The 26,012-nt window shown below is 43.0% G+C and overlaps 1 protein-coding gene across 1 annotated transcript in view; it reads right to left on the bottom strand.

Moving 5' to 3' along the window:
• The window catches only part of LOC111141643 (cilia and flagella associated protein 61), a 280,919-nt gene that overhangs the window by 97,217 nt on the left and 157,690 nt on the right, over nt 1–26,012 (bottom strand). The window contains exons 18-19 of the mRNA XM_022494366.1: nt 16,627–16,725; nt 10,904–11,072 (exon numbers count right to left, since the gene is read on the bottom strand). Of these exons, the coding sequence (XP_022350074.1) occupies nt 10,904–11,072; nt 16,627–16,725 (268 nt within the window). The remainder of the gene's footprint in view (nt 1–10,903; nt 11,073–16,626; nt 16,726–26,012) is intronic.

The raw sequence follows: 26,012 nt of genomic DNA, 5'->3' as shown, positions 1-26,012 counted from the left end.
GATCTGATTTCTCAGGAAATGCCAGGTACTTTTTTAAAAATGTGGACTCAATTTTTTCATTATTTTGGCTCAAATTAGATTCAAACAAACACTACCATGACAGCCAAGTAAAATAGCACAGTGGCATGAGTATTCCCAGTGGGCTAGTACCTAATCCCTCTGATTTTTATTTGGTGACCAGGAGAGATTAAGTGGAAGATAATGAGGCCAGTACCATGAGCAAGACATAAAGTCCACGTAAGGTCTCTGTTAGAAGGCTTGCACTGGCTGCCTTTGAAATTATGATGTGAGGCCCATCAGCTGTGAGGCAGGGATCAGTTTACAGCGATGATGGGCAAAAAGTTCACTTGCAGTAGAGACTACTGTGGGTGCAGAGGAGATTCTTGCTCCCTTGACAAGTGCAGAAAATACATTTTATATGGGGTAGATGGGAATGCTGGCTGTGCTTGAAGAAATGGGGCTTCACTAAGTCTCGGAGTACATCTAGGAAACTTTTTGGTTATGTCCTTCCTCAATATAAATGGTAAGCCCTGTAGATTACTGTGATGCACTTAATTCATTTTCAAACTGGATGAAATAGCTTAAAAAAATAATCAATATTAAAACCTAGATGTCCTTTCTCTATAAAGATCCTGCAGTAAAATTATATTTAGTAAAAAGGAACAATTTGGGAATTAGTGGTCATTTACTACAATGATAATTGTGGAGGTAAAATTTTCTTATTAGCAATATTATTTGTTTAGCAAAATCACACTAAATTTTGGTATTTTTATATTCACAGGTATTATAAAGCAGTCCACATAGTGCTCAGGTAAATGATTTGACTTGATTTTTTTGAGTATCTGCCATCATTTTAATAATTGTTTTGGCATGTCCTATGACAATTTTCCTGAGTTTCCTCAAACAAACCCCTAATAGCACCACCCCTATGTTCAGCTTGTTCATACTGCCTTCAAACTTCCCTCTGTTATTATCACTGGTATATCTGCTTGTCCTTCAAAGTAAAAAACAATTCCAGATTACAGCAAACTCAATGGCCTTGCTCCACAGTATGGCCCCTGCTGAAGAGACAGAAAAGGAAAGAAGCACGAAGAACCATGATGGGTTGAAATCAGGCACTATCAGAAGCCCAGCTTGTGTTTTAAAAAGAGGCTCTGAGACATGTTCCCAGCAGCTAAGTCTTCCCTGGCTGGGAGAACAGGAAGGACGCCTTCACAGACACTTGTGTTGGAATTTCCAGAAGCCACCCAGACCACAAAGACATCCCTGCAGCTCTTCATCACACATTCATTAATGCAGTACTCACTGTCCCAGTCCTTCCTCACAATGAGAGGCTTGTCATGACCAGACACACACATTGAGGCTGGGGTGACAGTGTCACAGGAGACCCACTCAGCAATTCAACATCCGTCTGAGAAGGAGACTCAACATCAGGAACCACATCTGTGCTCATCTCACAGACTGTCTCAGAAAGGTTTCCTCCACAGTATGGACCTCAGGGCTGTTGTTCACAGGCCGCTCAGGACTATTTTCCACAGCTGGTGGGACTGAGGGCGTCTGTATTCTCAGGAGGCATAACTTTGATCTGCAGAGGAGGTGGCTGTTGCCGTAAATCGATTCGAACTTTCTGAGGTGGAGTTTGTGGCATGGCCTGAGGTGGGGGAGCCTACTGGGGATGGTCACTTGCTGCTGAGTAGGGGGCACTGAGATATGTGTTGCCATGGAGAGCAGGGGGTGTCGTCAGTGTGGAGGCTGCTGCTGCTGCAACACTGAGCAAGTGATAATTTGGCCTTGTTAACTGGGCTTTTGAGAGTGGCTACACTGGTTTGGCCTGGATGGATCCCCCAGGAGGTCACTGCTGTGGTTGGGATAATGGAAACCATCCCTCCTTGAGATACAGTCATAGAAGAAGGCAACAGCTGTTTGGTAATAACCAACATGGTGACATAGAGCTGAGCCCCAGCCCCAGAAGATGCTTGGTTTGCCACATAGGAGGAAAGAGTGGAGTTAACAACAATGGGAGGGGACAGGGCAGGGGGCTCTGTTGAGGCTGGTGCTGGAGACGTTGGGTCAACAGTAGCCACAGGAGGTGGAGGAGTCTGTGACAGCAGCAATGGGTCCAATTCTCCTGTTCGCACAGTGGCCTGACACTCTTGAGTGTCTTTATGTGCAGTCGGAGCCTTCAGATGCTCTTTCTTGGCAGCTTTGGTTTTTCCTCTTACACACCTGATCTTGCTCCTCACTAAGACTATCCCACATGGCGACCACAACTTTTGAAACATCCCCAAAAGTGGCACTGGGATTCTGTCCCTTGATGGCAGCCTGTGTATCACGGAAGACTAAAGCAGATGCTGAAACTGGCTTCTGAGGTTCATTAGGATCTTTCTTTTTCCTCATCTTTGGGGCCTTCTGCTTTTTTCCTGTTTTCACCACAATTGTCTTCTGGCTGGGAAGTTGCCTCTGGAAATCCTCAACACCAACCTTGTAAAGTGGACTAGTAGGTGAAGTGGTGGCTGAAAGACGATTTGTGGGTGACTTGGCAGGTGGCAGAATGCCACCTAAGCTCAAACTGAGTTGAGAACTTGGTTCAACTGATAAATGGTGGTCAACTGGCTATGCCCCATCACACCAGATGGCGTGTCTGTCATTGATACATCTATTGTAACAGGTGGGCTGCACTTATACTGAGCTCCTAAAGAGTGGTCCAAGCCCATGGTCAAGCCCCTAGTCAGGAGCCTCCAACCTTGCTCCATCAAGCCATGGGTCATGGCTACAGGCATATCCAATGTCTAGACCCCATACTGGGCTGAGAAGCTGCCATCCTGAGAGGGGGAGGGGTTTTCCAGGTCTTCAAAGTGACCAACCACATCTGAGATAGTCAGTGAGGGAACAGAATCCAAGGAGATAGGTGGGGTTGCAAATACCTCCTCTCCCAAGCTTGGTGTATGGAATGTCCTGGCACCTGAGAGGAAGGGGTGTGAGGACCCTGTGATCGTCAGGTAATTGTCATTTCCTTGGCAAACTCCATCTTTACACGATGGCTACCACCCTCTCTGTCCCCTCATCACTCCCTCCACTCCCATCAGTGGTGAATGACTTGAATGACTTTAAATACCGAATGCTGTGCTCTGGAGGTTCAAAACCTCACCAGAACTCCAATGAGCACTGGAGTATAAAAGAAAATGTTAGGTAATATTATACCCATTTAGTAGGGCATGCTTTAATTAATCAGGTAAAGTCCTTGGCAGAAAATGGCAGGGCTAAAGAACAAATTGAGAGCTATTCAATTTATAGAACGTTCAATGAGTTATTATTCCAAATAATAAGTGTTTAGATAAAAACAAAAACAAGGAAGGGGAGGAGCAAAGAATAAAGTCTAAAATGAAAATCAGCTTACCTACTGCAATCCTAAAATGTCATTGCATTCTGATAACCTGTATAGTTCTTGTGTGCACTGAAATGTGTGGGATTGTTTTTACACACTTCTAAATTAAAGAATTAGAGAAATTAAAGGAAAATTAATGAATGTATTTTTCATATTTATACAACGGGATTTTCACACACTTGGCAAAACTGAAGCTGGGATTGTAAATCCCAAGGCCAATTAATTTGTCCACACAGAACTGAGCAGAATTCAGTAAGTGAAAAAAAGGTCTATGAAAGAAAAATCATATTATATCATCAAAGTAAGGGGGAGAATAAGGCTTAATAGGAGAGCATGAGTGTATTTCACCGTCCAAACTTGAGAGTGTTCTGCCATTAACTAAATTGCCGCTAGTGATTGGTGAGTAGTGGATGAATTCTCAACCATTCCATCAGATGACTGGGAATTGAACATCCCAGCATCCCTGACTGATGGGACACCCTTGGCCACACCATTCCTCTTAGCAAGTGAACAACTTGTGTCAGGGACTGCTGGTGGCCTCCTCAATATTCTTTTTGTTTGTTTTTAAAGATTTTATTTATTTATTTGACAGAGAGATCACAAGCAGGCAGAGAGGCAGGCAGAGAGAGAAATGGGGAAGCAGGTTCCCTGCTGAGCAGAGAGCCCAATGCGGGGCTGGATCCCAGGACCCTGAGATCATGACCTGAGCTGAAGGTAGAGGCTTAACCCACTGAGCCACCCAGGTGCCCCCGTCTCTGTCTTTTTTAAAAAGAATTTTATTTATTTATTTGAAAGAGAGAGAGAGAGAACACGAACGAGCAAGAGAGCAAGAGTGGGGAGGGGCAGAGAGAGAGGGACAAACAGATCACCCGATGAGCAGGGAGCCTGCCATGGGGATCCATCTGAGGATTCTGAAAACATGACCTAAGCTGAAGGCAGATGCTTAACTGACTGAACCACTCAGGCACCCCCCTCTTTTTTTTCTTAGTAACAGATTCCTGTTAAATACACCCAGTCGAAAAATTGTATTTCCTAACTAGTGACCTAAGAGGTGGTCAGAAGATTTATAAGCAGGAATCCTTGTGTGGGGCAATGGGAAAAGTCATTTTGCTCTAGTCCTTCGTCCTTCCTGCTTCAGCCACCTCAAGATGCTGAGAATGGAAGCCACATAGTGAAGATGGAAGAGAAAAGACAGAAGGGTCTGAGTATCTGATGACATCAAGGAGCCACCTTCCCAGACCTAGGCTGCTTTTGTCCAGATAAATTTTTTTTAAAGATTTTTATTTATTTATTTGACAGACATACCACAAGTAGGCAGAGAGGCAGGCAGAGAGAGAGAGGAGGAAGCAGGCTCCCCGCTGAGCAGAGAGCCCGATGCGGGGCTCGATCGCAGGACCCTGAGACCATGCCTGAGCCGAAGGCAGAGGCTTTAACCCACTGAGCCACCCAGGCGCCCCTGTCCAGATATTTTTAATGAGAGGAAGAAAGGAAGGAAGGCAGGAAGGAAGGAAGGAAGGAAAGGAGGGAGGGAGGAAGGGAGGAGGATGTTCTAGAATTTCTGTGTTGTGAAGACTTTTAAAAGCCACCAAGTGTAATTCCTGGATAACATCTGTGAGAGAGGGGAGGGTGGGAAAGGGAAAGAAAAGAGACAGAGAAAGTGGGAGAGAGGAGAGACGGGGGCAATGGCAAAGAACTCACAGTCTGGAGCCTGCCTTTAAATCCCAGTCTGTCACTTTGATGTCCTCTGATCTTAGACAAATCACTTCTGCATCACTGCCCTTTGGCTCCCTCATTCATAAAATGGGGATGAATCTTACCTTTTGAGATTTACTCAATTTACTCAATTGATGCAGAGAACTGTATCAATTAACATGTGTGGCGTCCCTCAACGTCTCTTGGGTGTTCCTACGACCTTTTGAGGGTCCTGGCATGCCACGCTCACTGTCTCTTGGACAGGACATTCCCCCTTGGAGGACACCCTGATTTCTTTTCTTTTCTTTTTTTTAAAGATTTTATTCATTTGAGAGAGAGAGAGAGTGCACAGTGAGGGGAGTGGCAGAGAGAGAGGGAAAATCAGGCTCCCCACTGAGCTGGGACCCTGATGAGTGACTTGACGCCAGGACCCTGAGATCATGACCTGAGCTGAAGGCAGTCGCTTAACTGACTGAGCCACCCAGGTGCCCAAGACCCTGACTCTTAGGAAGGTGTTTCGTAGGATGAATAAGCACTGTATTCTCATTGCTTCTGGTGGTCTGTCTTCCATCGTCTTCCCAGGGCCATGACACACAAGTCTGATCTGTTTTCTGTATTGTACACATCCTTCAAGTATTTGAGGACAGCCATCCTGAATCTTCATCCCCGTGACTAAACACCGGAGTCTCCAGATGTACTTTAGCTTGACCATCTTCAATGTGACTCCAAGAGCACATACTCCAGGCACCTCTGTTTTTGTGACATATTCTTTGGCACGATCATGCTCAGCATGTAATGAGCTCATCACGTCTGTATTGTTGTCACAAACTGTACCCTTTGTCAACATTAGTGCTTTTCTTTCTCCAGTTAATTCTGCTTTGTTGGATACTAATCTACTAATACTAACTCAGATGGCTCTTACCTATCTTAACCATCTTAACTATCACTTCATTTTGAAACTTTGGGTGTCATTTCGTTTTGGTATTTGTCTTGTACTTTGAATTTGGTACAGACACAGAGCCTTGCTGTCATAACAGCAAAGTGTAAAACCATGGCATTCACCATTGCAATTGTTTTTTCCTAATGCCATTCTGGTTTATACTTGTTGAAAGTACTGTGGCTGTTTCTTTGTTTTCCTCCCTGTGGTTACACAAGTGATGTTTCCTCCTGTCTTATCTCCTTCGAGGTTTGGAAGGGGAGTTTACTCATGCTATTCAAAAGCATTCATTTGATCTTATTCCTCCTATATGTAAGAGTCAAGACCCAAATATTACCTTTGGGTTTCCCCTAAGGCAATTCTTACTTGTCCCTGGCCACTCTCTCCCTATTTTCAAACAACTTGGTCTGGATTAGATTTAGATTAAGATTTGTTATTACTAATTTTGCATTTAGTCTCAGACTTACCAGCAGATTTACAGACTTTTTAATTGTTTGGTTCTTGTCACTTACCTTTTTAAACAATTGTGAAGCCCTATATTTTCCTTTCTGCCTTGGTTATTGGGAGTACACATGAAAGAATGAGGAAGATCATTCTTTTGAGTCCTCATACACAGAACAAGAGATTTTTACTGAGTTCAAATAGGAGAGACTTAGGTGGGCATATAGTTACTGAATCACTACAGTTTCTTCAAAATTCTATGAGGCTAAGTTAATGTTCTTATGCCATTTCCTCCCGGAAAGATAAGTTTTGGGTGCCTATCTTCTTTTTGTTCTATTTGCGGGGGAGGGTTGGTGATCTGTTATTTTTCTCCTGAAATTTGTTCATTTTCCCCCTACCATTCCCACAGAACCAACATTCCATCAGAATATAACACCAGAATATAACTGGCTGAGAAATTTTGTCTTTGATTTTACCTGTAATATATGCCTGGATATCATGGTGTTTAAGCAAGGAAAATTTTCTTCTAGCATATCTTTACTGTCTCTATTCTATTTGTGAGGGTGTCTTCTTTGGGTAAACCAATGATCTACAAGAGACACCTTCTCGTTTCTTATGCCAAAGGTATCCTTTGCCCTTTGCCCTCTGACTCAGCCCTCCAGGGGAACTTTATGCTTTGTCTTCAGCCTCTACACTAGACAGCAGCAGTCCTGTCTCTTGACAGGGATTTGATTTCAATCCTTTCTTACTCATCTTTCTTTTCATCTAAGAATTTCGTGGCCTTCTCAGCTCAGCTTCTGATCTTCAGATGGCTTCAGCTCCCATTTCAGAGGCTGGGTGATCAAATTGTACTAAGGAAGATGAATGGTTCCAGTAGTGTGTGTGTGTGCATATATGTGTGTGAATCACACATTTTGGAATTTGTCAAGCGTGTGTTCTTTCTCTGATTTTTTCCAAATGTGGTTCCCTTTCCTTCATTCCATGGTACCCTTTGGTTCCAGGTGTCTCTTGCTACACAACAAACTCAAACCGAAAGAGTGGTTTAAAACCACTATTTTATTACTTTCCATGATTTTGTGGGCCAGAGATGTGGGTAGGGTTTGGCTGGGCAATTCCTTCATTCTCTCTGTTAACAACAGAAGTCACTTGGTAATATTCAGCTGGTGGGGGGTCAAAGATGGCTTCATGCACATTGTCTGTTGCTTTGTCAGTGATAGCTGGAAGGCTGGACTCAGCTAGAACTGTCAGTGGGAGAACCCATGCATGGCATGTCCAACATGGCCATCACAGGGTAGGCAGCTGGACTTCTTCCGTGACCTCTCAGGGCTCCAGGAGCCACTGCTGTCACAAATAAGGAGACCTTGCGTGGCCCCTTGACCCAGCCTCGGAAGTCACACCACATCACTTCCTTTGTATTCATCGGTTGAGACAGTCACAAGCCTGCCCAGATTCAAGGGGAGGAAAAGTAGACCCCATCTCTTGGGATGTTATTTTCCCCCTTTAATCATCCCAGACCCAGGGTGCTCTCTTCATGGCACGTGCTGTTCTAGACATTGGGGAGTGCCTCTCAGGTCTTACATGGGAAGAGACAAAGTGGTGTACACAGCTCTCTTTTTGGCTCTTTGTTGCAAGCTCTCAGCTGCGGCTGCACCGTTCTGGATGCCCTGCTCTTATTTACCCCATCAAGGACGTAATTAGCCTCTGTGGAGATCATGTCCTATTGCTGACCCACATCACCTCAATAGAGCGAACATCCCAATTCGCTCTCTTGCCTGGTGGGGTGTTCTTGCCCCACCTGCTGGCTTCTAGGGAGCATCACCCCTTTAAGAGGCCTTGCGAATTAACACATTTTTTACTCTTCCTCTTGTTGAGAAGACCCAAAACCAGGCATGGAGAGGCATCTCTCTGTCTCTCTCTGGCTCTCCACATGCCATGGAGGGCAGCCCAGGACCTCGGTTGTAAGCTATCCCTGAGTTTTGTGCATGAGCATCAGCATGAGCCCACCAAAAAAAAAAAAAAAACAAAAACAAAAACAAACAAAAAAAAAAAAAACACCCAATCAATAGGCAGGGTGGGGAGGGGAGTTAGAGGGTACTGAATATGAGGTAGATAAAGCTTCATCTTCCAAAATGGAAAGGCCATAGATATTGTCAGGAGTTGAAAGATCAAGGATAAAACTTCCATAAACAGATTATTTGGAGTTCTGAGGGGTAACCACTGAGGACCAACAATAGAAATGCCTCCAAGTGGTTGCCCCTAGAAGGAGGGCTTGGAAGGCAGAGACCAGCCCACCTCACACACAGTCCCGCAGCCCAATTTAATCTTTTACTTTGTGCATGGATTTTCTGATTAAAAAATTAAATGATATGTATTTGGATATCAAAAATACTACATAATATTTTAGAATGACTCATGCCATTTAAAGTTCTATTTAGAGGTTAAAGTTTGTAATGATATTTTATAACAGGTTGTTTTCTTGCTTTGGATTTAAGCTTTATTTTCATCATTAAATATTTTTTTCCAAGTCACAAAACCGGGACAAAACCATGAGAGAGTTGAAGAGAAGGAAATAGGAAAATAAATCAGAACTCGAAGCCCTCTCCAGTGAATTCAGCAGCCTTTTTTGTATCACTCTATGTACCTTTAATTTTTATGTCCTTCTGGAAAAATTAAATTGGAACTCCCTTTATCACTTCTTCATTTCATTTTTCCCGTTGTAAAAAGGGCAAGAGCTTAACGTGCCACAGACTAAAGCTGCAGGGGCAGCTGGACACACATGGGCAGATGCCCGAGTCTCTGGACAGCTGGCCGGGTCTTCCACTCACATTTTCCAAAGTCCACAGTCCCAGGCAGCAGCTGGAACTAAGTGGGGTGGGGGGTGGGGGGGTTGGGGGGGACAAGCTTAAGGGGTGTACGGTGTTTTCCTCTGGTTTAATGTTTACAAAGAGGAATACTTAACTATCAGAATAAGGTATTCCTCCAGTTTGTGTTTATCCTTTAACCAGAAAAAAAAAAATCTTTTCCTACACTGTGAAAACTGGATTTCTTTAGCAGCAGCACTAGTGGTGGTGGTAGTACTGGAAGGAGGAGGAGGAGGGGAAAGAAAAGCAATCATACTCATACTCAGCGTGGCCCACTCAGAAGCAGGGCTGGCCTCACCTGGCCTGAGAACAGCAGGATATCAGCCACTCCCTGGCTCCTGCTCAGAATCTGCCTTTTAACAAAATGGGGCTGTGTGGGTATATTACAGTATGAGAAGTACCACTCTAAGGTACAGAGGAGAGATTCTAGGTCAAGAAAATTCAAGTCCTGATTCTTAGCCTTAGCTTAGAATCATCTGGGAGGTTTTGTTTTTTTGTTTTTGTTTGTTTTTTGTTTTTTGGTTTTGTTGTTGTTGTTGTTGTTGTTATTGTTTTTAAATACTGATCACTGAGCTCCACCCCAGAATAATTAAAACAGAGCCTCTGGGGGGTGAGACCTAGGCATGGGTATATTTCAAGTGTCCCAGCTGATGTTAATGTGCAGCCAAGGCTCAGAACATGAGGAACGTGATGCTGGGAGCTGCTCAGGGGCCTGTGCCCCCCACCACGTGTCTGCCACGGGGCTCTGTGAAGAAAACCTGCACACGCCTCCCCTTGTCAAATCCACAGCCATTCACAAAATGGCCTCACCCAGGACCTTTGATAAAGCATGGCAGTGCCTGGGGTGGGAGCGGATTGCTCCGTACTTGTGAGAAACAAACCCACCACGGGAAGGCCCATCCAAGTTCCCGGGAGAAAAACGTAATTAAAAGACCCCCATCTTGGAGTTAAAAAGTCAATCTCCATTCATTAAAGAAATGCCCCTATTTTTGTGAACCACATGAACTGCTGATGTATGGTGCAACATGAGAATATTAAAATTTGCTTCCCTAAGACATCGAACAGCTTCCGTTGTCTCCAGTAATGCTCGCCTCAAATGTGGTTCGAGAATTTAATCCAAATGGAAAGCATGGTCACTGGGTAATCAATCAGTCACATTTCCTAGTTTTATAACTGAGAGACAAAATAAAATAAGGGTTGACAGAAGGTGCGCATGTTTGAAATACTTTCGCATGAGCCCATCACCACCGCCAAATGTTAGCCTCTTGAGGCATAAATTAATTCACCACAAATGCATGCCGGGTTGTGTCTGGATTCTGCTCTGGTGAGCAGGAAGTGTTAGACTTTTGGACAACAGCTTCAAGAATGACATATCTCCAACTTGCTGTGATTTTTTTTACCCTTGAGCAGAATGTTTTTCTTGGAATGGATTTCTGGGAGGGGTTGCGAACGCAATCCTGGTCGCATGCGCAGGCCGTGTGGGCACTTTGATGGAGAAAATGGCAGCTGTCCCGGTGGGAAGGTTTGCTCCTAACCCCGAGGACGTGTGTCATGGTAAACCCACAGAGATCTCCAGTACAACCTCACCTGGTACTGCTGCCCAGTACAAAGGATGAGATGGTCGTAGAGCACGATTTCCTCTTTAGAAAGCACCACGTGCTTGGCTGCTCGGTCTATCGCGGTCATCCTACCCACCACCACATTGACCCAGGAGCCCAGTGACATCAACGCGTAATCTCTGTCCTGAAAACAGTGGCTGCGGAGAGAAAAGCGCCGTCAGTGACATTTGAGTAGCTGACAATGGACATTAATTAGACATCTGGTGAGCTGGTTCAAGTCCCCTAGTGGGCCAAGTCTGTGCCCCTGCTGTGAGTTTCCCAGGACCCCAGTGAGACACTGGGAGATTTTTCATTATGAGACGTGTAGTCACAGATTGACATCTTCCCATTAGAGCTAAATCGTTCCACCTGGTATAGGCCAATCTACAACAGTGTGGGGGTGTGTGTGTGTGTGTGTGTGTGCACGCACAGGCATCTGTGTTTTTGTGAAATCATTAATATATACTCTTTCTTCTGCTTCTATTTCGTGGTGGGTGTAAACTTCCTTTAGCTGTTGAATCGTCATGTTGACCACAGACTCAGAGGGAATGAGGAAGAAGAAAGTGACATTGCTGAGGATTCCCAAAGGTAGTGGTCAAGGTCTTGAATATTGAGAACCCTTCATATTTGCTAATTTTTTTTTGAGAAATGACTCATTCTCAGAATTAGTGTATGGATTCATGCCAAAAAACTACACATTTTATTTATAGAAGATGTCAATTAGGGAATTATGTTTGCAACAAGTACAGTCTCTGGAGACTCTTGGGATTCACTCTGTAGGGCAAAGGCAATTTTTGGAGAACTGATACTTCTGCTATCAGAGGGTCCAGCATGGGCAGGTTTTCTTCTCTGGGTTCCATCTGAGTTTGAGCAGTCTACTCTAACGTGAGAAAAGTGGGGTTTTGATAGCTTTGGGTTTATTTAAAGAGTTTTACGAGGGTGGTTCCAGAATTTTCTGAAAGGTCTGACCTCATGAACATGACCTTTTGATCCTGTTCTGAAGACCCAGAATATAGGGTGTTTCATTTACTTTTTAAAATAAATTTATTTCTTTTAGAGAGGGGGTGAGAGGGGGAAAGGGTAGAGGGAGAGAGAATCTCAAGCAGACTTTGAGTTGAGCATGGAGTCCAACACGGGGCTCGATCTCATGACACTGAGATCATGACCTGACTCAGATGCTTAACTGACTGAGCCACTCAGGCACCCCAATGTGTTTCATTTAAATCTAGGCTTTGCTGTGCCATGGCCTGTGTCCCTGATTTGTCACCAATGAGACCGGACCCTGGGGACTCTGCATGCCCTTTCAATACTTAAGTTTCTTGCCCTCTCGACATGAGGTAACTGCCCTCCTCACATGCCTTGACCATCATACGGGATGAACACGAGAATGTAAAAGATGCTGTTCTGTCAAGTGGGATGCGTATGTGAAGGATAGTATTCTAAATAATATTAATGATGCATAATCCTGTTTACTTTCCTTGGACGCACACAGGATTGTGAAGTGGTAATGGGAGAACATTTTTTCTTTTTGATCCACACATGAGTCTGCTCTCACCACACAAAAAGAATTCTCGTAATGGATGCACATTAGACCCCGTTACAAGGGCCTGTGAAAGAGAAGGCTCTGGGCTTTGTATCTCTCCATGAGACAACACTTAAAAACAAGAAAATTTCTTTTTAATAAGAAAAAAAAAATCAGGGACTGGCCTGTCACCAGAATACAATAGATAGTGGGATGAAATTCTCTTTTAAAAAAACCTTTTGGTAGCTCAAAGGAAAATAGGAAACTTCACCAATTTCACACATTCATGAGAGACCCACAAAAGACTGTCCTTATTTGCTACACCATCTCTTCATAATAGGAATGGTACTGTCAGTCGTCCAAGATGAGGAAAAATTAAATATAGTTACTGCACAGGGATTAGTCGTATGAGGGTTTGCTCAAAGATAAAAGTTCTCAGGGGGAATTTGGTGAAGGTTAAGAGAGTGTTATTTTTAAGGACAGCAGGACAGTGATGTTGATAATTTCAGAATGCATATTTCAAAGTTAAAATCTGAAGGTCTGTCCAGGGGGAACGGGCACCAGGAACACTGTTTTATTTTGTATTTTTTAGGAAACTTCAGAAGAATCGAAGAATGTGGGGTGCTTACTTTTACTCTCTGTTACTACACTGAATGACATTTGCCAGTTTAAAGTATGACTGTGTAGGCAACTACTGTCCATTTGGGGTCTTTGTTAATTTACTCAGTATGTAGGTGAAATTAGACATTGGAGGCTGTTGGTGATAGTTTTCCAGAATTACTTCCTAAGCAAAGTTAAGGATCATTAGGATTCTAACATGGCAGGGACTGTCTCATCGGTTGGTGACAGATAGATACCTATACTAGAGTTCTCTGGAAGAGAGAGAAAGAACCAAAGAAGGAACATCAATAGAACTTCATGTTTCTCAAGTGAGTTTGACCCTGACTCAACACTAATGTGAAAATTTGTCTTCATAGGACATTCTGGAAATAAGTAATAAGGAGGAGAAGAAAGCATAGTTGGAGGATGGGGAAATTTTTGGAAGCGGACATATGTACAGAGTGGCCAGCTTGCCCCCATAGCCAGTGGTCAGAAGACTTAGGCCAAAGCTCCAGGTGCAAAATTAGAAGCCAACTCTAGGGGAGCAACTATAAGCAAGGTAGAAATATGCACTTCATGAAATCAGAGCCCTTCAGAACTGGAAAGAACCTTAGAGGTTTTCCTAAAGGATTTATTGTGACACTCTAAAGAAGGAACATCACAATTAACATGCGTTATTCAGGGCTGATTGTCCAATTAGTGGATTTCTCTGCTTCCTGTTTCTCCTCTCCTCCCACTGCCTTTCTTTCTGCTATATCCCAGCATGTCATTAACATCTCTACAAGACGCTGAACTGGGGTGGGTAGGGGGGATGGGGAGACAATAAAAAATGTTCAAAAATTAATAACAACAATTATCAAAACACTGGTTAGGGTGAAGTTCAACATTTGTATTTAGAATGAGGAATTTAAATCATTAAATTTATGGATGTCAAGGCATTAGTTATTTTTAAACTCCGTGACCAGAGATAATTTCCCTTATTGAGGTAGGAGGATCATTGGAAAGGCAACATCCTGTTTACATTTCAATTTGTGGTTTCTAAGAATTATGATAACATGCAGTCTCCCACCCAGAGGCATCTGGCTGTGTTATTTAGTCCATGTCTATAACCTGATTGAGAGAACTTTTGCAGGTACTTTTGGATGCAACTTTCATCTGTTTGACATTATTTATGGAGCACCTGCCGTGTGCCAAGCAGTCCCAGATGTTGGGAACACACTGTGAACAAGACAAAAAAATCCCTGCCCTTATAGAGTTTACATTAGAGGTTAAGGATTCAGAATATAAAGAGTAAGTGTGATTTTAAAAGGCAAATTATCAAATATTTAGAAGAACTTCTGCAGCAAGAAAAGAACAAAGCAGAGAAAGGGTGACTGGAGCGTGGAAAAGTTGACATTTAAGCCAAGAATCCCAGGGGAGACCTGCCTGCTGTGGTTTAGGAACATCAAGGAGGCTATGGTGGCTAGAGTGGCGAGAACAAGGGTAACAATGGCAAAAGACGAAGTCAAAGCAGTAAGCAGACAGGAATGGATCTTAGGACGGAACATTCTAGAAATTTCTGTGAGGACAGAAATGTTCTGTAGCTGGCAGCTACTAGCCACGTGGAGCTGTCTGAACACTTGAAATATGGCTAATGTAATTGAAGAGCTGAATTTTTTAATCTCATTTAATCTTACTGAGGTTAAATTTAAATAGCCCTGTGTGGCTAGTAGGCACCATATTGGACAGTGCTGTTCTAGGCCATTGATAGTTGACACAATCTGATATACGTTTGTGTGGCATTGCTCTGGCTATTGAGTTGAGAAAGTGGAGAGGCAAAGACAGAAGTGGGGCCACCAGGTGACTCTCCACCTAGTCACATGCAGATCCCATGCGAAATCAAACCAGCAGAAAGCCATTTGCTAACTGTTCTCTCCTGTAGCATACCCAACATGGGCGCTGACAAAAACCTTCATCAAGCTGACTGAAATGTTCCTCATGAGACGTTAATCAGCAAGACCAACATTTCCTGGGAATCGTGTCATTTGGAAGATAGGCAATGAGAGAAGGAGATGCACACGGTTGATCCTCTGCCCTTTGTCAGAACTTGCTGTTATAGTAATTTTAACAACAACAACAACAACAACAACAAACTCCAGCAAGGTTGACTTTTCATACACTTTTCGCTGTCAGAAACTCCGAAGCTCAGAGACATGAAATCCCCTTTATAATAGGGACATCCACCTGAATCTGCATTCACCCGGCTCAAAACCCATGTCTTTTTTACTACCCTGATGATGTCCTTCAAGAAAAATAAAAGTTCACCGTCTGATAAAGTATTAGGTCAAAGGGAGCCTGCTTCTGCTGGCAAGGAAGCTGCCGTTTTTCTCACTGTTTGAAGATCTCTTCATCCTGGGTTCTAAAATGAACACCCCAAGAGGGAACAATTTCCTTCCTCCTCATTGGAAAAATTGAGACATTGTTTCTAGAGGCAGGGAGCCTAGTAATTCTTGTACCCATGCTTTGCTACAGGAAATTAAAATTAATGCAAGCTGTGTGATAACGAAATGGCATTTTCTAGAACAGATGTTGACAAATAGTGATTCTACGGGGATACAAACAATGAAGCTCGCTGTAGAAGGTCGTAGCATGATCAGCCCCTCGTGACAAAGGGTCAGAGGGTTGGGGTAGGGGGTGCCCCGTCTTTGTCTCCCAACTTTGAACTTTTGGAGAGTCGCCTAGTCTGATGCAAATACAGTCACCAAGCTTCCCTGTGCTGTACGGTCACTCAAAAGGCAAGTGCAAGAGGCAGCTGTGTCAGCAGGCTCCATCCCAGCTGTTTAGAGGGCAGACATCTTCCCACAAATACAAAATGGCAGCCCAACTCTCTATTTCCTCATTAACAGATTTGTACTTGTATGTTCTAAGTGAGTTTGAACTCCAAGAGAAAAGCCTGCTACCCTTCCCTTTCCAGTCTGAAATCTACTACAGTTGACCCTTGAACAACACGGGTTTAAAATGCATGGATCCACTTACACATGGATTTTTTTTTTTTCCTCCAGAAATATAGTACAGGACTGTAAATGTATTTTCTCTTCCTTGTCATTTTCTTAACAACATTTTCTTTTCTCTAGCTTACTTTAAGAATACAATATACATTACATGTAACATACAAAATATGTGTGAATTGACTGCCTACGTAATCGGTAAGGCTTCTGATCAACACTAGGATATTACTAGTTAAGATTTTAGGGGAGTCAGGGGTGCCTGGGTGGCTCGGTGGTTTAAGCCTCTGCCTTCAGCTCAGGTCATGGTCTCAGGGTCCTGGGATGGAGCCCCGCATCAGACTCTGCTTGGCGGGAAGCCTGCTTCCCCTCTCCCCCCTCTCTGCCTGCCTCTCTGCCTACTTGTGATCTCTCTCTGTGTCAAATAAATAAATAAAATCTTTAAAAATATATATATATTTTAGGGGAGTCAAAGGTTGTATACAGATTTTGGACTGCATGGGGGTCAGTGCCCCTTGTTGTTCAAGGGTCAACTGTGTTTAGCATAAAGTGCACACAAATGAGGACATTTAGGCATCAGAATGAAAAAGCAAATGAAATTCTTACTCGCTTGCTAAAAATTTCCTTTGTTCAGTGCCCAGAAGCCTTTTTCCAGGGAGTCCATGGGTTGAAATCAGGGTGAGATTACTAAACTTCAGATGAGAGCTAAGGAGAGAGAAGAGAACACATAAAAAAGGAGGTGAAGCTTGACTTGGTGAATTATTATAATTCCATTTAACTTTATTTCATGTGTCTTCCGATTGTTGCATTTTCTTTTCAGCAACTCTTTTGCACAAACCTTCCAACAGAACTGACCATTTCCACGAAAGGAAGATGGCCCTGAAGCAGCTAACTGCAGAAACTTCCAGAAGCTACAATACTGTTGTGCCCAGCACCATTTCATTTTTTAAAAATTTGCTTCTCAGAGTAAAGCAAAATAAAGCCCAATATTGGGAGGAGGGAGGAAAACGGAATATGAATTAATGCGGAGTTCAAATTGCAGACTACTTCCGAGAAGTTGTTTGGGATCACAGCCACTATGGCTAACATCTTCTGAGTGCTTACACTCAAGTGCTTTGTGTGTCCTTCATTTGGTCCTTGAAGCAGCAATACCATGAGGTCAGTAAAAATATCCCTATTTATTATGTGGAACTGAGGCAAAATGATGTGCTCAAGACTAAACAGCAGGGAAGTCTCTAGGCAGGGCATGAACCCAGGCTCTCTGGCTCCAGCATCTTCTCATCTAACCTCTGTCTCCACTGCCCCATAGACATCAAACTGTTGACAAGGATCCAAAGACCATCTAATTCCCATCGGTCAACATTAACTTTATTATTTTCAGATATATATACATATGGCACACCTTGCATTTACTACAAAAGCTATATATATATTTTTTCAGATCTGTCTCATATATATATATATATGTATATATATATATATATATATATATATATATATATATCTCAATTACTCAAATCAGACACCAAAGTATCACCTAGCAGAAAATTCTAGAAGGTTGCTTTTAGAAGTGAAACTGCTTTATATTTGCCTCAGACTTTCTAGGGCCTGAGATACATTCACGGGCATTACCACAGAGATTAATCTTCAAGGCAGTTTGTGCCAGGGCAGGGGAAAGTGGTTATTATCTGCATTTCATACAGAGGAAAATCAAGGTTGTAAATACTAGGTAATTTGTTCATGGTCCCGAAGCTCACGGGCCCCAGGTCCAGAGATGAGAGCCACGTCTCCTCCGACCTCCGGCAGTGCCCTCTGCACTCCCCCGGCTGTCCTCTGACCAGCCCTGTGAGCGTTATTAGGTACACAGCACAAGCACATAAGCAGAGGCCACTAACGGACTGACGTGTTTAAGACTCATTCCATGATTCCCCTTACGTATTAAAATATTCGTGCTGCAAATTCGCCCTCCAGCTACAGTCAGTAAAATTTTATGGGCGAGTTGATCTTTTCCTAGGATGGTGAGAAAGATATTTCTCTCTAAAATTTCTTCCGCGTTCACACCTCCACTTAAAAAAACCAAATGCCAAAAAAGAAACCTTCACCAGGTTCGAGGGGGAACACCTGCCCTCCTTTCCCAGGAGGAAACTGGAAATTTTCCAAACGTGGAAATGCTATCAATTTACTGACAATCTGTTAAGTACCACTAAAAACAGGAGACTTTTGGTAACGGCACGGGCCAGCAATGTAATAAACTCAACAGCACCTGACATTTAGAAATAGCTAAATATTATGAAAGGTTGTGCTCTAAGTCTCTAAGGAGGCATGTCATTTAAGAATGAATATTCTTATTTGATACAAAGAAAACCAAGTACGTCTTATCCTCTAATAATAAGAATAAAATTTTTGAATATGTTCAAATAACATAAAGGTCGCAATTAACCCCAGCTACTTAGGGCTGCCAGTCTGCAAATGCACACTGATGACAGGTCTTTAATCTAGTTCCATTTAACAGAAAATGCAAATAATAATAGATGTTTGTACCGCATGAAGCTAAAATTTATTTTGGCTTTGGTGCCTATGTGATGGAAATGTGGTTTATGTTGTACTAATAATACAGTTACATACAGGCCATTTTTATAGCTCTATGTGAACAGGCAGCTTAGTAATTATACAGCTATAGCTTTTACTACAAAAACAATCCCTTTGGCACTGAATAATTTGAACGATCTAACAACATGGATCAAATGACTTCTAAATTGCCAAATTGTCACACTGTAATATCCTGAATTATGCAATTGTGCAATTAAAGACTTCTCCAGAAGATTTTGAGTGGGGGGCATTGTCTGGATTTTTATCTATAAGGGCACCAGCCTCCCACTCCTTTCCTTTTGCCTTAGCCAAACACCTTCTGTGTTCTTCACTGTGGCCGCTCGGGTCCTTTATCCAGTCTTCAAGGTCACTACTTTAGCCTTTCTTGCTCTTCTTCTGATCCCCTTTCCTCATTCTCCCACAGTCATAAATAAAACAGAGACCAGCCACCAGGCCCCCTCTACTCCGTTTCCCTTCTTGTCACTTCCAGCAACATCGACAAGAATATTCTTCCATTCTCCCTAATTCAGAAGACAGGTTCTCACCAATAACCCTGTCTCCTCTTCGTGTTCCTCCCCTATCTCTCCCTGCTTCTATACTAGCACATTTGTCTTACTACTGTACTTAATAAACCTGGAAGTAACCAGTTCGTGCTGATAAGGAGGAGTCATGCAGTCAACAGGGGCCATATCCCTGTTGACTACTTCTCCAAGATGGCTTCCATTATCAAGGTCCCCTAAGGCCCAGAGTGGTTCCTGGAGCTCCGGACATCGCATCTCATATCCACATTATAGCAGAAGGGAAAGAGGCATGAGTGGAAAGGGCTGCCCATTAAGAAGAGACTAAAAGTCTCACATGACATTTCTGCTTACATTGCTGGAACTCAATGACACAGCCACATGTGGCAGAAAGGGAACGTGTAAAATGCGGTTTTTCAAAAACCACATTGCCCAAGGTTCTGTTATCAAGAACAAAGTGCAGAATACATACTGGGAGGCAACTAGAAATATCTACTCATGCTGACTCATGAAGGAAGGGTAGGTGGGCATGGGGGAAATCCTTCTATCAATCAGGGTCCAGGCAGGTAATAGGTGGCTAACTCCACAAGGTTCAAATGAATAGAGGCAGAGGTGTCTTCAGGGCTCTGGGAACTGAAAGAGGACAGGGAGTCATCCAGGAACTCGTAAGGATAGGATCCTATTACTGATGTGAATGGAGAAAATAGGAACAGCCAGAGCCATAACAGAGACCCTGGCCATAAGCTGCAGCCATAGAACATGCTGTCTGGAACAACATTATCTTAAGGTTCTCTTCTATGATTGCTTTTCTATCAGCTCCTCTTTTGCCCATCTATCCCTGCTCACGAGCATCCAGTCTTCATGCCTGCTTCCTGGGCCGTGCTACCTACCACCACAACTTCCTGTTAAATATTTACACTATAGCTTCCTTCTGAGCTTGAAACCCAATTTCCAAAGTCCTAATGGGGCTGCTCCACAGGCATCTTAAATTCAGTATGTGTCCAAACACAAGTCTTTGGAGCCCCATTCCTTTGCTACTTTATCTCCATCAAAGGCATGACCAACTAACCATCTCTCGAGTTAGGGGATTAGAGAGCCAACTTCAGACTCCTCCTCTCTTTCTCACTTCCCACAGCTGGTTGCTATGTCCAGTCACTTTTACCTGGTCCACATGTCTGGAATGCGCCTCACCCAACATTCCCGGGACACATTGCCTTAGCTCACCCTCTTGCCTAGAGAAATGGTCTCAGGAGAGTTTCTCTGGCGCGAGTCTCTCTCCTGCCCATCTTCTGCACAGACACTGGAAACCTCTTTCTAAATTAAATCAAATCTCAATCATTCCTGGTTTTAAGTTTCCACGTTGGCTCACCACTTTGATGGCAGTAGAGCAGAGTAGCTAAGACCATGGGCTCAAGAGTCAGATTGCCTCGGTTAGACCCCAGGAGCCAGTACTTTCTAGCTTTTTGACCTTGGGAAAATGGAAACTTATTTAACCTATCTGCTGCTCAGTTTCCTAGTCTGTAAAATGGGAATAAAAGAACCTAATGCCTTGTAGGGGTGCTGCAAGGATTAGATGATAGAATTGGTAAAAATGTTTAGAATATTGTCTGCTGCATAGAACATTTGCAATAAATAACAATAACAATAAATAACAATTTTAAATAAAGTAAGTTAATACATTAAGTCCAAATGCCTGAGCATGGTATGTAAGGCGCTTCTATCAGGGGTAACCTAAACTCATTAACCTTCTTGTTATTTAATGAAGGTTCCTTGCCTCTCTCATGCCTTTATATGAATGAGTCCACATTTTTCCTCCAACCCTGTATTTTTTTTTAAGATTATATTTATCTATTTGACAGAGAGAGAGAGAGAGAAAGAGATCATAAGTAGGCAGAGAGGCAGGCAGAGAGAGAGGGGGAAGCAGGCTCCCTGCTGAGCAGAGAGCCCGATGCAAGGCTGGATCCCAGGACCCTGAGATCATGACCTGAGCCGAAGGCCGAGGCTTAACCCAGTGAGCCATCCAGGTGCCCCTCCATCCCTGTATTTTTTTAATTTAATTTTTAATCTGGTTCAGAAACACCCCAGTATTTAATTTCTTAAATTGATAACTATCTAAAAATTTTGGTCTGGGGCTCCTGGGTTGCTCAGTCAGTTAAGCGTCTGCCTTCAGCTCAGGTCATGATCCCAGGGCCCTGGGATCGAGCCCCACATCGGGATCCCCTACTCAGAGGAAAGCCTGCTTCTCCTTCTTCCTCTGCCTGCCGCTCCCCCTGCTGTGCTCTCTCTCTCTCTCTCTGTCAAATAAATAAATAATAAAGTCTTTGCACATCTTGGATTTGGACACACAGTAGACAAAATGGCAGGAAGAGCAGGACCACAGAAAAGACATGGTCCTCAGATCTAATGGCGTTGGCTTCGTGTACATAAACAATTTCTAACATCACTGTGAGCCCTCTGCTCCAAAATCAAAGGTCACGGTGCCGCGGAAAAAAAAAAAAGTTCAAGTTAAGTGCTCAAGCCAATGAAACATTAAACAAGTGCACCTGCATTTTCACAGCAGATAATTCCAGTGGGGATTTTATGTTGCTGTGGATACAAGGGGAGGAACAGCTCAAAGATACTTGTAAAGCAGGGAGGGATTAGAGTATCCAGGGAAATAAGTAAAAGGTATTGCGTTTCATTCCATGCTTCGGGAGGACAGCTACAAAATTAGGTCTAAACATCCTTATCCTTCAAATAAAGAGGGTCACATTGCCAATTTATTGTGAATACGATGAAAGAAACATAAAACTTTTCTTGTTGCTTACCCTTCTGGGTAACAGAAACCTGTCAGCCTGCCAAGTGAATGCTTATTATTTTTATTTTTAATTTTTTCCTTTTTTTTTTTTTTGGCATAGTAAGGGCAACCAAAGCCAGTGATTTAATTAACTGCTTTCATTAATGCTTCTATTTGAATAAATGGATAATATAGAGAGAAAATAATTATCCTACATCAATTTAAATGTTACCATTTAATTTACTGAAATCTCTGCTTTCTGAATTGTTCACAAGAATGACAAAAATGTTTGCCAAATTACAGTAAATCCTAGTTCTAGACAGGTATTTGACCTAACTGCTTATTTAAAGAGTCAAAGAATAACTCAGATCTGATTCGGTCTTAATGATACTCACGCAATGTCACAAAATTCATGGGGAGATGATATAGATGGAACTTAAAAGTTGGGAGTTATGTGAACTTCCAACACCAAAAGAAAAATATAGGGCAAAGCAAGTCAAAATATTTATGGTACGTTTATTAAGACAATCTACCTATTTTTCCCCTGAAAAATTTTTTTTTTACTTTCTTCAGCAATATTGTCTTGTTTAGATCACAAAAGAGATTTTTTTTGGATAATGTCTTTGGCTCCTTCATTTTTGTTGTGTTAGTAAGAACAGCATAGCCTCTGCATCCATGCCCATGCTGCTGTCAGTAATGGCGCACTCGCACCTCCGGGTGGAGGGGGAGAGACCAAAGAAAGAGAAACCCAAAGAGGGTGGGGTTAAGGATTCTGAGCACTTCTAAAAGTGGGTGGAGTGTTCATGGGGTGAGGAAGAAGTTCAAAGCTCACTCCCTAACCTGTTTTCTCTCTTCTCTTGGGTGCCACTTGCACGGTTCTCCTATTTATGGAAGCCCGCTGTGGGAACCAGCATGGTGCCTGGAGAAAAGGACCAAGGAGAAAGTCTCTTAAATCTGCCTGAGTCCAGGCTTGTGTCCTGGGACAATGGATCTAGAATCAACCCTGAACCCAACAACAAGGTCTGGGTGCCTGCCTAGACCAACATAGGTGCTCTATGAATTCTCCAGGGACCCATCAGGGGAGAGGGATGGTGCCAAGGTAAGGGACTGGAGGGAAGGTGTGGGGATTCAGGATCTCAGATGAATAGCTTGTGCATCTCAGCATAGAAATAAAACATAAATCCTTACTGAAGAAATGAAAATGAATGTAATGTTTGAAAGGGTCACTAAACGAAGAAGAATAAAATTTGGAAGTTCTAGCAAAACAAACTAAGATGAAATTGAATTTTGCTTTATAATGTATAGGAAATGATCTCATGTGTGTGTGTGTGTGTGTGTGTGTGTGTGTGTGTGTGTGTATGAAGTAAAAATGTTATGCATTTATACTTTGAACATGTTTTTATATACACGGAGCATGTACAAGATGTAATAACAAGACAGCAGTCACAAAAGACCGTCTGGAAAGCCTCTGCACACAAGAGATGGCAAAATAGAAGACACCAATCAGTCAGGTCCCTAAGACTGAAATAAAGCTTTGTGGAGATTCCACAGTGAGGGAGATCACTCCTGGAGGTGTTGGGGGGTGGGGATGAGGACGGGTTTTATGTTTGGGGCAAATGCTGGAGGATACAAAGTTTTATTAACACAAGACAGGCAGGTTTCCTCATGCTTGGCAGATAGCTCTTGTTGGACCTTTATTCTTATTGGTGACAGTTTAAGCATGAAGTATATGAAACGCTTTCTGCTAGGTCCAATTTAGTGTATAAATACAATGATATGGGGTAATGCCTTCAGCTATGTCATGTTTAACGATAAGTTAATAATTATGCCTGGTAAGCCCTGAAGTAATGATATGACCTAGAAGTTATATGATTTTTTGAGAACTAGAAAATGTGGTTTGAAAAACAAGCTCATAAAAACAGGTTAATTACAATGAGCAATTATAGGGGGAAATGGGTTTCCTTACAGATAAGACCACCAATTTTGAGGAAATGTCTACATAACTGGTTACAATACCAAGGGTGCATGTCAGAGTTACATGGGGAGTCTTAAAGATACATTTTCCTAGGCCCACCTTAGCCTGGGAATTATAGCCACAGGAACAGGGGCCCAGGAAACTTTAAAACTACTACCCCCACTCCCACAAGTAGCTCTGATGTACAGAGTTGTTGAGTCTGGAATTTTCACAATCTGTTACTTACAGAAAAAGTTACTCAACATTAACCTCATGTCTAGGAAGCCGATCACAACATTTTTCTCCAGCACAAGGATATGCAAGTCTTTTTTTTTTTTTTTTTTTTTTTAAGCCCAAGTGCCTTACTATGATGATATATTGGGAAGATTCTGGTTATCCCTTTGAAAGAAATTCTCTTTGGAGAACTCAAGTTAGAGATCAACATGGTCTCCAGAGGCCAGGTGCCCAGTAGCGGGCCTTGCCTGGTTTGAGTCTTATACAGTGGCTCCAAGTGGTCCAATTTTCCAGAGGGGCAGGGTACCTGGCAGCCCTACAGAAGGACCATTCCTGGGTTCCCAGGCCTCTCCTCCAAATTTCCACCCAATATCAAATGGTGTAAGGGAAGTGACATTTTGATACATCCTTATTCCCTCAAAGTGCTTGTAGCCACTTTTATTTGCTTATACCAGATCAACAGAATTCAACTGGTGGGTGCTATGAGAAAGCAAGAAAGTGACTAGTAGATTCAGAGCTGAGGCTGGTCGGGGAGATGTGACTAGGAGCGTATGGTGTCCTTAGTCTTTTGGGGAGTGAGGCTGCATATGAGAAAGGTGGGGACAGTAGGATGGAGATGGATAATATTGACCAGTGCCAATGATATCCAAGTAGAGGAAGACTTGTTTAAACAGAGATCTCTGGGTCCCATTCTCCAAGTTTCCGATATAGTAGGTCTGGGATGGGACCTGAGAATTTGTATTTCTAACAAGTTCCCAAAAGATGTCCATGTTGGTGGTCCACTGTTCTAGGCAGAGAAAAATGAGAGGCTCCCAGGGGTTTTGGGTGATTAAGAAAAGTGGAGAGAGTTTAATATAAGTTTTATTTTATTTTTTTTAAGATTTTTTTTATTCATTAGAGAGAGAGAGAGAGAGAGAAAGCAGGGGGAGAGGCAGAGGGAGAGGCAGAGGAAGAGGGAGAGGCAGAGGAAGAGGGAGAAGCGGACTCCCCACTGAGCTGGGAGTCTGACGTGGAGCTCAATCCCAGGACCTGGGATCATAACCTGAGCCGAAGGCAGATGCCCAACCATCAGAGTCACCCAGGTGCCCCAGTTTTAATGGAGGAAGTATATGATCCCATTAAGTATTTGAGACACATGAGTAAAGATTGAAATTTTTGTCTTGGCCTTGCTTTTTTTTTTTAAGGGAACTCCTGGATTTGGGGTTGGGAGTGTACTCAGAGCCCCCTTAAGACTTACATGATCAACTTGAGGTCAGTGGCAGAATAGAGGACCCAAAATATGTCCAGATTAAGGTTTGCAAAGCATCCAAGTATCACAAAAGGGCCTAAGAAACTTCCAATGGCAGCCCATAAAGCAGTGATGGTCAGTGGGAGCCAGAGATGTGGCCCCTACATCCCCAAATCTGGGTAGACAGCTAAAAGGGCAGGGAGCAACTCCAGTTTTCTTCATAGTCAAGCAGCTTTGCAAAATGGAAACACCCCAGAGTGTTGGTCAGCTTGCTTGGTACTCCTGATGTTAAACCAGAGACCATGGCCATTTTAACTGAACTTCAAGAGAAGGTCTTTGCCAGACCAGAACCTTTGGAAGGAACAGATACATAGGGTGGCAGGAAATATCCATGATTCATCCCTAATCCTTGGGGAAGAAAGCATCTTCCATATTAAGGCTCTACCTCCCCAGTCTCTTCCCTCATACGAGAGACAATGCAAAGCAACCACAAGGGAACTAGATATGCAGATTTAATTAGTGGGGCAGTGTTGGTCTAATAAATTTTGAGTGCTAGGCTTTTCCAGATGCTTAGCATGTATCACCTGATTTAACCCTTGTGCCAGGGAAGAGGGTTAAGCAAAGAGGAGCCACTCTCCGTTGTGTCCCTTCAAGGGCCCCAGTATGGAATTACGTCTCAGTTGCACACAACGA

The sequence above is a fragment of the Enhydra lutris genome, unplaced genomic scaffold, assembly GCF_002288905.1.
Source record: "Enhydra lutris kenyoni isolate GAN:26980312 unplaced genomic scaffold, ASM228890v2 scaffoldscaffold6, whole genome shotgun sequence".
NCBI classification, from domain to species: Eukaryota; Metazoa; Chordata; class Mammalia; order Carnivora; family Mustelidae; genus Enhydra; species Enhydra lutris.
This window is presented reverse-complemented; position numbering and strand designations above follow the sequence as displayed.